General features: G+C 40.1%; 1 protein-coding gene across 1 annotated transcript; it reads left to right on the top strand.

Annotated features, from left to right (window-relative positions):
* Positions 1-8,713: 8,713 nt before the first annotated feature.
* LOC124231897 (uncharacterized) lies at positions 8,714-15,155 on the top strand (the record flags this gene model as incomplete). The annotated part of the gene is made up of 3 exons (XM_046648908.1): positions 8,714-8,793; positions 12,065-12,208; positions 13,959-15,155. A coding segment is annotated over exon 3 (722 nt), but the record flags the coding sequence as incomplete, so codon positions are not given.
* Positions 15,156-15,161: the final 6 nt, after the last annotated feature.

Below are 15,161 nucleotides of genomic sequence, written 5' to 3'. Positions count from 1 at the left end.
CTACCTGCTTCATTTATATAAAAAAAAGAGCACATCTTCAGATTTTTACACCCAGAGGGATATATGATTAATTTACTTTAACACTGACGTGCTGTTAACCCAAAAAGGTTGAGATAAACCTTGGCTCTGTGCCAGTAGGAAGTACAAGGTACCCCAGCCATTCATGAGATAGCTCTTTGGGGTATTTGCAGTGGAGAATTTCAATAATATTGTCCTGTACACTCACCTTCAAGCAGGATTGACAGGACCAGAACTAAGAAAGGAAGCCTTCTGGGAAATTCTAGATAGACTGTAGGAGAGTGTAGAAAGTTTGTTTAGTAAGTGGGCCTGATTTAGGTATGCCTCTTGTTCCTGTCTCCAGTAATTAGTACCTCTTTCTTGTGGATGAGTTCAAGCCCTGTGATCTGACTTAGTCCACTTACCCTCTGTAAACTCTGCTATGTTCATTTATTCAGTCAATATTTATTGAGTGCCTACCACGTGCCAGCACTGGTACTAGTTGCCAGGAATACAGTGATGAGTGAAATAGACAGACTGTGCTCCTTTTGGACTTAGAATCTGGTGATTAACTGTAGTATATTATTATAATGTGGTGAGTGCCAGGAGAACCTCTAACCTTAACAGAAGGCAACTGAATATACACAGATCTTTGAATTAGGAAGCAGAGTGGTATTTTGTAGACCTTGAATAAAAGTTAGAGGGAAGAGGAAGATGGGAAAGTAGTGCAAGGTGAGGCTAGAGAGAGCCGCAGCCTGCAGACAGCCCGTTAGGCCATGATAAGGATTGTACTGCAGGAAAATTCTCAGAGAGTTCACGGAATATTACATGTGAAGGGAAATGAAAGATCATGTTGTCCTCCTTAAAATGAGAGAGAAAAATAAAAGACAAGGCTCGGGAAATAAAAGTTTTTTGTTTTTGTTTTTTGCTTATAGCTTTTAGCTGGCCAGGGGCAGGTTTGGGGCTTACGAAGAGCTATTTGAAGGACACGTGTACTAGGAATTATCTGTCAACGAAGTTTGGGGATTTCTTGTTATGGTGAGATAATACGAACTAGGGCAGTTTAGTGTTATCAGGTAGACGCAGAAGGTATTTGTGGAAACAGATGTGCGTATGGTTATGTACTTTAAAGGCAGTGGTGTTATTAATCCTTTCATTGGTAGGTAACTTTGACCTGCTTACCACTCAGTGCCGGAAATACTTTAGTCTTTAGTGCATATGATTCGAAGTTTAAGAATGCCTTGGGATTGTCTATCTCATTGGGGTTTTTTCCTTTTTTCTAAGAGAATTTGGAAGTTTTTTTAGAGGTCATTCTAAGAGTTGCCTTTTTTTCCCCTGAAGAGGGAGACTTTGACTTTGTTTCTTTTGCGCTAAACCAAGTTTTATTTATATTTGGAAATGCAGTTAAAGGAACCAATGACTGACTTATGAGGCATTCACCTCTTAACACAGAAAGCTTTCCTGCCTTCTAGTCAGCAGTGCGCCAGTCTTCTCGTACCGCTATCTAAGTGTTTTACATCAACATGGTAGGGGATTTTTCCACCGCTTACATTTTTTACTGCATCTTTAATCTTCAAACTCAGGTACCGTAGAGGAGAGAAAATATGGAAAGGACATGGGCTGTGGGATTTGAAAACCCTGTTTTCATTGCTGTCTCTGCACGTTCATCTCTTGAAGCCCGTTAGCTATAAAATGAGAGGAACTTCCTAGAGGGTGTGTGTGTGCATGTGCACATTTGCATGTGTCAAATGAGATTATATGCTGGGAACACTTAAAGCAGAGTCTGGCATACAGCAAGAGCATAATTGCTTATCTTTTTCCTTGGCCTAAACCAGTGATCCCCTGTTTTTAATCCTCAAAAAGTTATACCGATGTTAAATATTCTGTAGTCTTTACTGAAACAGATTTAAAACAGACCCAACATTAAGTAGGGTCAACTGAGGGAGGAAAGAATTTCAATGAAACCCTCTGATTTTTAATTTATATTGAAATTACTGATGTCTCCTTCTCCCTGGAGTGTATACTACTGTCTTTTCCACAGAGTAGGCACTTAAGGCTGTCATCATGTAGTAAAAATTACTTTGAAGAAGGAATCTAAAGGTCTGTAGGTAGTCTTGGCTTGTTCCTTATTGATTTTTGTGGTATTTGCAAGCCTCTGAATCTCTTTGAACATTGTGCCTTGCCCTTCTTGGTTGAGCAGTGTGTTAAACAACAAAAAATTCAGCTCAGGGGGCTGGCCTGGTGGTGCAGCAGTTAAGTTCACGTGCTCGGCTTCGGCGGCCTGGGGTTTGCTGGTTTGGATCCTGGGCAAAGACCTACACACTGCTTGCTCATCAAACCGTGCTGTGGCAGGCATCCCACATATAAAGTAGAGGAAGATGGACACAGGTGTTACCTCAGGGCCAGTCTTCCTCAGCAAAAAACAGGAGGATTGGTGGTAGATGTTAGCTCAGGGCTAATCTTTCTCAAAAAAGAAAACAAGGAAAAGAAATTCAGCTCAGTCGATTTAAAAAGTCAAATTGACTTTATTGAGCAATTTATTATTGGGCCATAGTTCTTAGCCATAAAATAAACAGGTGTGCCAGAAGGTGGCATGCTTGACTCTTTAGAATTTAAAGATCCTGTTAGCTAAGACTTTGGGTTTTTTGGAGCCAAATTAATGTGTAAAAAGAGTGTGCTGCTGGGTTGAGGATTGTGTGTGTTTTACAGTATACCTCGTTGCATGGAAGTTTTCTTGAGGTTGGCAGGTGGCCTGGTGTCAATCTAACCTGTTCCGTGACCACCTTCTCCTGACAGGAGTCTTTGAGTTAGGTGATGAACTCTCTAACAGCCTTTAAATACTTGATCTGTGCCCATGATTTTTGTGATTTTTTGACTTCAGAGATTCCCGTTAGCCTTTGTCTACATGAAACAAGACAGACAGGTGCACCTTAATGTATCGGCAGTAACCAAGAGATGTTACTGTTCCTGGCTAAGAAAAGGCCCTGTGTGCAAAACCAGCAGTTCCCAACATTGGAACCTGAGACTGGGGAACGACTGAACCAACAGACCTCAACAAATGGGGACTGTGGACTGATTCCAAAAAAATGGGGAAGTGCACTTGCTGCTAGCAGTTCCCACCGTGGAATCTGGGGAAGGATCCCAAACAAATGGGGAACTGCAGACTAAAGCACCAGCAGTTCCCAACACGGAATCTGGAAACATAACCAAGGGCTAGAGTTTCCAATCAAATAGGGCATTGTGGTCCAAACTGCTAGCAGCTCCCAACGTGGAACTAGTGATTCTAGACAAATGGGGAACTAACTGGAAAGCCAGTTAGATTGGGAGCTCAGTGCAAAGAGAGCCGAGCTCAGAACCCAGAGGGAACTTACCCACAGCCCTTGGAAATGGTGAGAAAGACAGTGAACTCAAAAACGGGTTTGCAACTACCATGCCTGTGTTTCTTGTTGTCCCTGAATGCCACTGGAAGTCTCCTTTAGTTCTGCTGCTGCCACCAAATCTTCTAAACAACAAAAAATTCAACTGAGTAAATTTGAAAGAGCAAATTGGCTTTATTGAACGATTCATGAATCAGGCAGCATCCTGTCTACCAAATAGAAAGGAGCTCCATAGAGTTGCAGAAAAGAAATGATTTTAAAGGCAGAGAGGGAGGGGACAAAAGGCAATTATTACCAAAGAATGCATTGTTTTAGGCAAGGTTGCCCTCCTAAGGGGAATGGAAGTGGTCTGTCAGTGGATAACCCACTAGGGCTGACCAGGAAATTCTGTGTTGACTGGTCCAAGGTTACATTCCTGGGGAGTTGAAACTGCAAATTAGGTTAGGTATTAAGTCTGGGTTTTCTGACTGTGGGGCCTTATCATTAGTGACTCCATTTTGGGCCTGCTGTCTCCTTATTTATTTATTTAGGAAGATTGGCCCTGAGCTGACATCTGTTGCCAACTTTCATTTTCTCCCCAAAGCCCCAGTAGTACACAGTTGTATATCCTAGTTGTAAGTGACTCGAGCTCTTCTGTGTGGGTTGCTGCCACAACACGGCTTGATGAGCCATGCTAAGTCCGTGCCCAGAATCTGAAGCTGCGAACCCGAGGCCGCTGAAGCAGAGCAAGTGAAATTAACCATTCGGCCACAAGGCTGGCCCCTGCTGCCTTCTTTTTAACAAGTGTGACTATGTTGCACCCACCTCCTTATGCCTATTAGATATGAAATCTGTACAAGGAAGACCTCAGAGCTCAGAAGAGGAGCTCTAGACATGCAAGTGGGTTGGATCCACCTTGGATCCCAAATTGCTAGTCAAGGAGGAGAGAATCATATGCAAGACATTTTCAGTTGAGGATCAGGGTGTATCACAGACCAGAAGTTTGGTAAATAGGAAAATGCAAACCTTGAAAGAAAGACCAGGGTCTTAATCACAACAGAAATAACAGCAATAAAAACATATGATTACGGGAAATGAAGGTGCAGGTTTTCAAAGACAGGAAAAGCACAGCTGTAAGATGCCAATAACAAAGGGGAAAACCTTACAAATGAGGTGGTTTTTCTGCCATAAACTGAGAATTTTTCTCATAGGTCACCTCTTTCGATTTCTCTCCCATTTCTTGGTAACTTAGCTGAGAAAGTTCTTTCACCTTCTCTCCTTCCTGCTCAGCCTTCTTTAGCACCTTAATCCTTTTTTCTTCATTGTTTCATTTTCAGTCAAAATTCATGCGGTCATAAAACTATGCTAGAGATACATCTGGATTATTTTTTTTCCTAGGTTTTAGCTGACTTAATCGTGAAAGATGGTAAACTACCAAACCATAACAAAATTTCAAAGATGTTGCTTTTCTTGATAAAATACTCAGTGTTCTTATTGCACTCTGTATCGGTCAACTAACATCATAAGAGCTCACTCCAAAAGTTGGTGACATACCAAAATATTATCATCACGTTCACAGATTTGTGGGTTGATTGGAGTGGCTCTTCTCTACAAGCGCCTCATTCTTCTGGGGCAAGTGGGCTTCCCAGGTCATGTTCTTCTTAAGGAAGAAGATGAAGAGGGCAAGCCCAACCATGTAAGCACATTTCATGTTTGCTTGCATGCTGTCTGCTATTATGTCATTGGTCAAAGTGTGTCACATGGTCAAGCTCCTCAATGCAGCAAGGAAATATATGGTATCTCTAGTGAGAGAAAGGGAAAAGTTGCAAAAGGTGTGAGAGCAGAGATGGGAGAACTGGGAGTCTAACACAGGCCCTGTAATGTTTTCTGGGTTTTACATTTGTATTTACATTTCATCTTGTCATTAATGTATATGTATACTATTTTGTATCCTACCACTTCAGCTTAATGTGATTTTGTAAAGATAACCTTCTATATAGATTCACTACTTAAAAATATACAGTTGTTTGGATTTGTCCATCTGTATCAAAATCTTTTGAGATGCTTATTAAAAATACAGATTTATTAGCCTTAACTCACACCCTCCTGGAATCACAGTCTCTGGGGTGGGGCCGGGGAATCATCATTATTAGAAAACTCATCAGGTCATTCTTCTGTACATTAAAGTTTAGAATGTCTTCCTTAGTGGAAGGACATTTGCATCTTTTTTCATTTTTCTAGCCTTATAAATAATAGCCAGCGACGTTTGTACAAATGAGTAGTTTCTTTGGGGTATTCAATAGTCTTTCCCGATGCACGATTGAATAATTCGCAGTTGAGGAAAATAATGGTCTGTGTAAAGGATGGAGTTTGGAGTGCTGGTGGTGGTGAAATTGCAAACAGGCTTATAAAATCTTTCAAGTATTTTATGTTCACTAAAATAAAGCCTTGAATTAGATAAGGAGAATTTCTGTAAAATTTTTATGCATCTTTAATTTGTAATGTTGGGTATTATGTAACTTAGTCATGGTTCTGTTGCTTAGTTATTGTTAACTTTTTAAAAGAAAGTAGAAAAGTCGACAAGTTTAAAAAGAATTTTATTTTTCTTGTATTTCAGCCCTGGAAATTTGGCAATTTGGTTCTTTTATTCAACTATTTTGATTCTTCTTGGCATTTATATGACCTTGTTTATGTACTTTATTATCTATTTTATTGTTAGATAGTCTTGGTTATCTCAACTCTTTAATAAGATTTTTATGGAAATGAAAATTCATTGATGGCATGGCAGATACTGCCAATGCCTATGCAATATACATTCTTTCTTTTCCCTAACAAACAGAGCCTTGATTTCATCTTCAGAGTGGCTTTTTGCATTGCTGAAAAATACATTTCCCAACCGCTTTTGCACTTATGAGTGGCCAGGAGGCTTTGTTCTGTTCAGTGAGGCTTTAAGTGGAAGTCGCCAGAAAGGGCTTGATAAAGAAGGCAGAATCATTTGGCAGACACCTTTTGTCCTTTGCCCTTCCCTTTGTCCTACCTAGAACTTGGACAGGATGCTGGAGGAGGAGACATGGAGTGACAGACACTTGCTGAATGTCATATATAGGAATGTTTAGTGGGAAGACAGAAGGAGCTTAGATCTTTGATATCTTGTGGGCTGTCCTTATCAGATCTGGACTGCCCACCTCCAGTCTAATTATATTAGGAAAAGACACTGCAGTATGTTGAAGCTACTATTTAGATGGGACTCTGTTACATGTAGCTGAATATAATTTGTAACTTATATGTGTGGCTTTTGTAAAAGATATCTCGACTACGTTCTCTCAAACCTGACTTTCAAATTGCTTTTATTTATTTATTTTTTTCATTTCATTTTGTAATTTCTTTAGGACCCTTCACTTCTGAATGTATATACATTATGCATGTTTAAATTGTCAAGCATGTTTTGAAACACACATTTTACAATCCTGACATCAACAAATCTGTATGCATAACATTTTAAAACTTTATATTTTGAAGTAATTTCAAATTTAAAGTTGCGAAATTAGTACAGAGAACTTCCCATAACTTTTTTCCTGAACCATTTGAGAGTAAGTTGCAGACATCATGTCCCTTTACCCCCTGAAATACTTCAGGGTGTATTTCCTAAGAAAAAAGATATTTTCTTAAATAACTATAGTGCATTATCAAATTCAGGAATTTAATATTAATAAAATATCATTACTAAGCAGTCCGCATTTGTCTTTCTCCAGTTGTCCGAATAATATCCTGTATTGCGTTTAGTTTGAGATGTAATGTGGTCTCCTGCAGTACATTTGGTTACCATGCCTTTTTGGTCCCCTTTAATCTGGAAACTTGTCCTTTGTCTTCATGATATAGACATTTTGAAGATAACACAATAATTATTTTGCGAAATGTTCCTCAGTTTGGATGTCTGATACTTCCTCAAGATTCGATTCAGGTTATGGTTTTTGGCAGGAAAACCACAGGTGATATTGTCTTCTTGGTGTATTGTATCATATCATATCAAGAGGCACACGCTGTCAGTCCCATTATTGGTAATATTAGCTCTGATCGCTTGGTTGAGTTGGTATCTGTTAGATTTCTTCAGTATAAATTTACTTTTTCTCCCTTTATAATTTGTAGGAAGAATTTGAAACTGTGTAACTATACTGTTTCTCATTAAACTTTCACCCCATAAAATTCTTACTGAGATGACTGTAAAACATTTTCAAGAAAGATTTCTGCAGATCCTTTCATTCTAGTGACGACTTGTCTTCCAGATCATATCCCTTGAGCTTGCATTATGTCGTGGTGCTGTCTTACAGTTTTTGGGAACTTGTTTTGAGAAATACAGAGATGTAGGGAGGAACATGGTTCTTAATTAGGGAAGTTCAGGGAAGGGTTTGGTAGTGGGATGCTATCCCCCCAATAGAGTGTAATAGATTATATGGTACATAGACCAGTAGACTGTAAACAGATCTGAAGCAACTGGGGGCAAATGATCAATTCTGTTTAGGATCTTTTATGAAGGATGGGAGGATGAGATGGTCCTCTTTTTCCTCAGACAGATCGTAGGATGCCAGTGATATAATATACTCACCTAGTGCATGGCCTGCCAAAAGCGTGTCTTTTTCACATATCCCAGGGGCCTGGATGCTGGCTGTCCATAGGGACAGGGAGAGATTACCAGAGCTGCCTCGATCTCCATCACTGGTCCCATGCCCTAGTTAAAGTAACCCAATGGATACTTGTTTCCTTAGTTTCTCAGGCTTAGCCTCATGCTAACCACTCCTTTTCTTGTTGGGTGGCATAAATGAGGTGGTGAAGAATGGACCAGAAATTGTTAATTCAGTAAGACTTCTTCTTGGGAAGTAATGTAGAAGTTCCCTTTTGGAAACATGAAAATGGAATAAGGGCTCCCCACAGCATGGTTCCTTCTTCCTAAAAGAATGAAATTTGTTCAGTCTCTCTCAAGTTTGTTTGTTTGTTTTTTCTTTTTGAAGAAGATTAGCCCTGAGCTGACATCTGCTCCCAATCCTCTTTTTGCTGAGGAAGACTGGCCCTGAGCTAACATCTGTGCCCATCTTCCTCCACTTTATATGCGGGACGCCTACCACAGCATGGCTTGACAAGTAGTGCTATGTCTGCACAGGGGATCCAAGCCAGTAAACCCCGGGCCGCCAAAGCAGAGTGTAGGAACTGAACCGCTGTGCCACCAGGCCTGCTCCTGTTTTCGTTTTTCTTTTTTACTCTAGTTTATTTTGTTTTCTGTTTGTTTGCCCAAAGGTCATTTATTTTCTTGTCCTTGTATATTTTCAGATTTCAGAGTGTAATGATTTTGGTTTTTCCTCTCTTCTAGCACCAGCAGACATTTTTGAATCAGCTGAGAGAAATTACTGGGATCAACGATGCCCAGATACTACAGCAAGCTTGGAAGGTATGGCCTCTGTTTTATGACCTACAGTTGTGTTACACCCTCATCTCTACTGCCTGCCATATTTGAAAGTTGAGTTTTTTAGTTATACTGTGTGGTAGTAGTAGAGATATAGGAAAGAACTTGTATAAAGTAAGAGCCTTAGCTAACATATACTGCAATTTTGAGCATGTTAGCTTTCAGCAACCTAATGTTCCAAGATACCTTGGAGTGACAGATGACTTCTCTCCATAGGAAACACTTTTCATGCAAAATAGGGGGATGTGAATCCAAATGCTAATGGCTGGTTTTACTCAAGAACCATGATTTTAGAGTTTAAATAGGGGCAGAGGGTGCGGGAGAATAGAGAGAGGAGGAGGAGGGAGAAATAGAAAATTAATAGAGAGTCAAAAGCTTACATTTTTTCCTTCCAAGAAGGAGAAATAGAAACTGGCTAACATTCAAGTAATTTACCTTAAGAACATTCAACATCAAACTTTTGAGTATATGCAACAGATAAGATGCATCATTTTGTTGTATCTTAGGAAGTACCCTCATTTCCACACAGAGGCACTCACATGAGTTAAATCACATGGGTATGCACATGGCAAAGATCAAGCGAGTGAAAGATGTTCAAGAACTATATATATATATATATATATAGCTACAAAGGCTAGCAGTGAGAGCCTTTTTGCCACTGTAGGCATACACACAGCTTCAATCCTTTGGAATTTGCTCCATGAGACAAAATTATGTAATTTTTGATGTTGACACAAAAGTTCTTCATTTGTGTCTGGAAGCAATTTATCTTTTAGGTGAGTGTAATCATAATCCTCATAATAGTAGTGATAACAACAAGCACTTAGTAAGCACTTACAGTACTAGGTGCTATTCCTAATAACTCCATGGGGTATTATTTTCATCCCTTTTTAAAAGATAAGGAAACAGAGGTTAAAGTGACTTGATCAAGATCACACAGCTGGTATGTGGAGGAGTTTGAAATAGAAACCAAGCGGCCTGATCCCAGAGCATCACACTTAATTTCTGTTTTCACTAGAGGCTTTGCTTCGTTTTGGCCTCATCAGGACAGTGTTGAAGCAGTACTGTTTAGAGCATTAATGCAGGGTTTATGAAGCCACTGTAAGCATTTAGGGAGGAAACAAATGTGTTGTATGTCAGTTTATATGATGATGTTTAGATGATTGCAGTCCTTTCTTTTTTTTTTTTTTAAAGATTTTATTTTTCCTTTTTCTCCCCAAAGCCCCCCGGTACATAGTTGTGTATTTTTAGTTGTGGGTCCATCTAGTTGTGGCATGTGGGATGCTGCCTCAGCATGGCTTGATGAGCGGTGCCATGTCTGCGCCCAGGATCCGAACCAGCAAAACCCTGGGCTGCCAAAGTGGAGCACGCGAACTCAACCACTCGACCGGCCCCACTAGTCCTTTCTTTATTGTGATAAATATGACTAAATCATGTCTATTTTCAGAATGTACTTTTTCCATTCTGTGTCAGTGAGTGTGACACTACACTCGGTACCTTGTCAGGGCACTTTTCTTTTTCTTGACTTGGGAAATATGTAGAATATGTTTAAATAAATGTAAAGAATTAATCCAATTAATTCTTGTCCACATTTCCTTTGAGGTAAGCTGTGTGACCTTAGTTTTTTTTTTAACTTTCATTTCAGTTCTCAGTAGCTGGAAGTGAAAACAGTGTACTTAATCCTTAACTGTTGCCCGGTATAAATTTGTAAGAGGTTTATTAATGAGTTGAGTCTCTCAGTAAAATACTGATATGGAGTCTACTTTTGGGAACCACATGTCGTTGATTGATTTCAGCACTTTTATTTATTTTGAGCATCTATTTTTAGCTTCGCAAAGTAAGTGACCTTCGCGTTGTGTAAGTCCCTGTTGTAGTCAGCTAATTATTATATGAGGTAGTCTGTGAAGAGTACTTGGCACATGTTTTGGCACATATTACTGCTCAGTAAATCTTAGCCATTGTTATTGCAAGTTGTTTTACTATAGTTTACTTATCTAACTATGGGATATGTTATACCTGTATTTTGGATGAGTCATTTGAGAATCTTACAGTGGTTGTGACAGATAACAAAGGTGAAAGCAGTGGTGCTTTTCCAACTGTACTCTTACTTTATCTCTTCAGCAGCTCCTAGAGTTGGAGTCGAGGTGGGTTGGGGACTTCATTCTTCTAGTTGTTCACTCCTCAAATCTTGGAATCATTCTAATCTTTCTCCTTCTATCACCCCCTACATTTAATATGATAGAAAATAATAGACTCTCTGCCCTTTCTCTCCTATAGTCTCCACACACAGCCAGAATGATCCTTTTAAAATGTAAGTCATACCAGGTCATTTCTAGGCAGAACCCTCGACTGGCTTCCTATTACACTCCTCTCGTATCCTAAAATTCTTAAGGCCTACATAATCTTATTGTGTTCTGGCCTTGTGTCACAGAGATAACTCCATTATTAATACCTGGATTCCCTAATGTTGTTTCAACTAGCTGTCATAGAGCTAGTGTTATATTTATTGTTAACTGGACAGAAAATATAGAGATATAACTGGGCAGGTCTCTTATTATTTTACTGTTTCAAAAATTCTTAGTTTTTTAGCAGCTACTTCCTTCTAAATTAACTTTAGAATTTTGTCCAGGTATGCTTTTGATGAGAACTACATAAAATTTATATTTAATTTGGGCAGGATTGTTATCTTGACAGTATTGAGTATTTCTGTCTAGGAGTTCTTTGTGTTTCTCCATACTGTCAAGCTTCAGAACATTTGCTATTTTCTTCCTGTAAGTCTTTGACATTTCCTTGTTAAGTTTGCCTTTAGGTATGTGTTCAGCACCCATTTTAAAGGGAATACCTTTTTTTGTTCTTATTTGCAGAAGCACTGTTTTAAATATTCATTTTTCATCCTTGTGTATGGCAAGTTCCAGAAAACATGTTTTAGTTTGTTCATTTGTTTAGAAGTACAAGTTTGTGATTGGCTTTTGTTAAGCAGATATGAAAGTAATGGAAAACTGAGAAATTAGTTATAGAGTTGATTTTTATGTTATATTAGTAGTTTTAATTAATAGAGAAAGGAATTACCATTGATATGGTGTTCTTTGTTTATGATGAATTTATACTATAAAATCAGAATCACACAGAATGATTTTGAATCTGAAAATGATTTTTGCTTTGAGAATTAGTTGTTATGGAAAAGCTTACATAAATCATGTGAGAATGTATAGAGTTATTCCAAAATATTTGATGTTCTGTTCTTGATCTTTGAAAGATAGCAATGGAAACTTGGAGTTGGCAGTGGCTTTCCTCACTGCGAAGAATGCCAAGACCCCTCAGCAGGAGGAGACAACTTACTACCAAACCGTGCTTCCTGGCAGTGATAGATACATCAGTGTGGGAAGCCAAGCAGATGCGAGTAAGTTTACTTCTTTCTTAATATTTTGACAGGAATGTAATGAAAAATTTTCCTTGGGGATATATTAATTTTGTTGAAGCAGAGGTAAAGGACAAAAGAAAAGACTACTTTAACCTTGGTTCTTCTTAGTGATTTGAAAGGAGCATGTTTTAATTAGCTGCATTATATTTTTTTCCAGATTGTATTTCATTGGTATATCCTTTCATAGAGCACCTCATGGAGTATTCATTGTTTTGAAATATGGAACAGCTACAGTGTTACTCATTAAAGAAACAAAAATTTCTAGAATTTTAAATGGGCAAAATCATTTGTTTTATGGATTTTAAGTGTTGGTAGAGGCTTAGTATTATTTTTGAAGATAAAGTAGTAGTTTTAATTACTGATAGCTTTACCATTTAGTAGAATTTCCCTTCTTTCAATCCCTGCCCCTCCCCAAAATAAAGATTTTGGAGAAAGGTTTATTACCATGTAACAAAATAAGCACACATACATGCGCACACACAGGTCCATATGGAAAATTTTATGGACTAATTTTTATTCATAACATGAATACTTTGTGCTTATATAGCACTGAGTTTTTCAAAATACATTCAGTTACCTCCATATCTCATTGTGGTGTAACTGTATTCTATAAAATGTAGGTATTTATTTTTATGCATTCTCAATTAGAGAAGTTTGATTACTAACTTGTATTGGAAGAGAATTTCTGATTTTGTTTATAGACTTTCTCAAAGTTAGGAAATAACCAGGAAGAACCCATTCACATAGATGTTTATAGCTATTAATTGGCATTAAATACTGTTTAATGTTGGTTGATTTCAAGTTTTCAGGATAATCTTAGTATTTTTGCTCTACAAATGATCTTATGTCGGCTAAGCCTGGAATACTCCTACTTCACACAGATAATAGGTGATAATCAGGAGAAGTTTTATGTGTGTAAGACAGACCCAGTTGCTGTGTCCAAGTTGAAGACACACTGTGGCTTGACTCCTGTCTGCATCTCTGACTTCGTTTTCTACTGTTTTGTTCTTTTCTCTTTACACTGTGATGACGCAGAATGGCTTGAAGTTCTCATCCACCCAGTGCTATTTAATTTCTTTTGTCTTTATGCTTGCTTTTCCTTCGAAGGAATCCCTTCTAGCCTTTATCCCCAGCCTAATTTCTTCTGGCGTTGTAGGATTTAGCTCAGGAGCTAATGGCTCTAGAATGTTTCCCCTGGCCTCTAGTATGGACCAAGTGCTTTTCCAGCACCCAGAGCATACCTGTGTCTTAATGAGTACTGTGTTATTTTAAAATTGTTTGCTTGTGCCTTTCTTGCTTACCAAACATGAAGCCTAACAGGGCAAGAGACTACTGATGTTCCCATCATCATATTAGAATGTCAGAGTTTCTCAAAAAGTGTTTGTTGAGTTATTTTTGATAATATGTGTAAAAACGCCATCCCCAGAGGCCCACCTCTGAAGACAATTTGGTGGACTGGACCCTCCTCAGGGCCACCTTGGGAAGCTTATACTGAAGATGGCAGGGCCACATGAGGAAAGGAGCCCTGGTCACTGTGTCACCCCAGGAGAGTCACTTCCACCCAGGAACACTTGGATTGAATGAGGACATATTGTCTCAACCAAAATCCATAAAATGTTAAGATTGGCAGTTCATATTGATGACTCTTGAGTTGTTTGGATTGGAATCCTGGTCTCTTAGTTCATACCTTTAGGGACACCCCTCAGTCTTTGCCCTTGCTTGTCCCCAGTGACCAACCAGAAGGACAGAGGGAGCCTCAGACTAGGAAGATTGGGGAGCTGTGTGGGCAGTCCCAGGCGTCCCTGCACAGAAGGAAACTTGAAAACAGGAGGAGAGTGGGCCTCACCCAGGGATGGCCCCCATCACTTGCTCTTGTGCACAGAAAGGGACGTGGCCTGGCCCTGCTTTGTCCCCTAGGTGTGCTGTAGGGCCAGGTGGGCCTAGACTGGCAGAGCCAGGCTGCCATCAGCCCTGTCCACCTCCCCCAGTGCCTGGAGAAGTGAGACCCCTTCTACTTTCAGAGCTCACTTAGGGGTCTGTTTCCTAGACCCTAGCTGGCCTCCCCTCCCCCAACCAACTGACACACCCTGGTTCCAGCCACCTGTTTACTTTGGAGATGGAACACTCCTCAGGGTTCCGAGCGGTCAGTTGTGGCCCACAGGGCACTGGCACTCAGAGGCACAGCTGCGGAGCTCTCCCCAGCCATGGAGGGCCTGCTGCCTGCCATCGCGTCCGCTTTCCAGCTGATCCTGGGGCACCTGTGGTGTGCTCTGCTGGTGATTTCGGAAAGCTTGAGCCAGAGGCCAGGTCTCCCTGCGTTCCCCTGGGAGGTCCTGGTATGTACTGTGGTGGTGGCTTTGATAGTCAAGACAGGACATATTTTCAGAAGAGGGAAGTCTCCAGGCGAAAGGTGTTCTGCCTGCGGTGAAGTCAGTGGAGAATGTGGGGAGAATACCGGACCTGAGAACCGAGCCGTGGAAGCCCTTCAGTGCCCTCGGGTGGAGGCCAGTCCTCTCCCGTTACGAACCTTGTGCTTGGCAGCGATGAATACAATCCTGAGCACATCAGCACTTCAGGACACTGTCGACCTTCTGGAAAAGGCTTTGAAGAGCCTGCCTGTTAAAGTCTCCAAAGCAACTGATGAAGAGGAACATCAGGAAAGAGCCAGATGGTTGCAGCAACAAAAGCAAATTGAGGAAGAGCTTCCAGGAGAAATCCTCTCCCTCCAAACCGAGGAAGCAACTTTGCAGCACGAAAACACCAAGCTTGAAGGTGAGATTCAGCAGCTGAAGCTCAAATTTCAAAATCTGCATGAGCTACATGATGAAGAAGTTGCGCCACTTTACAGAAAATTCTTTGAGGAGGAAAGGGTCTGCTCCGAGTTGAACAAGAAGCTCCTCAACGTGTGCTGGGAGATGAACTCCACGTACCA

Source organism: Equus quagga, unplaced genomic scaffold (genome assembly GCF_021613505.1).
Source record: "Equus quagga isolate Etosha38 unplaced genomic scaffold, UCLA_HA_Equagga_1.0 HiC_scaffold_11254_RagTag, whole genome shotgun sequence".
In the NCBI taxonomy this organism is placed as follows: domain Eukaryota; kingdom Metazoa; phylum Chordata; class Mammalia; order Perissodactyla; family Equidae; genus Equus; species Equus quagga.
The sequence above is the reverse complement of the archived record's forward strand: the minus strand, read 5'-3'. Positions and strand labels throughout refer to the sequence as shown.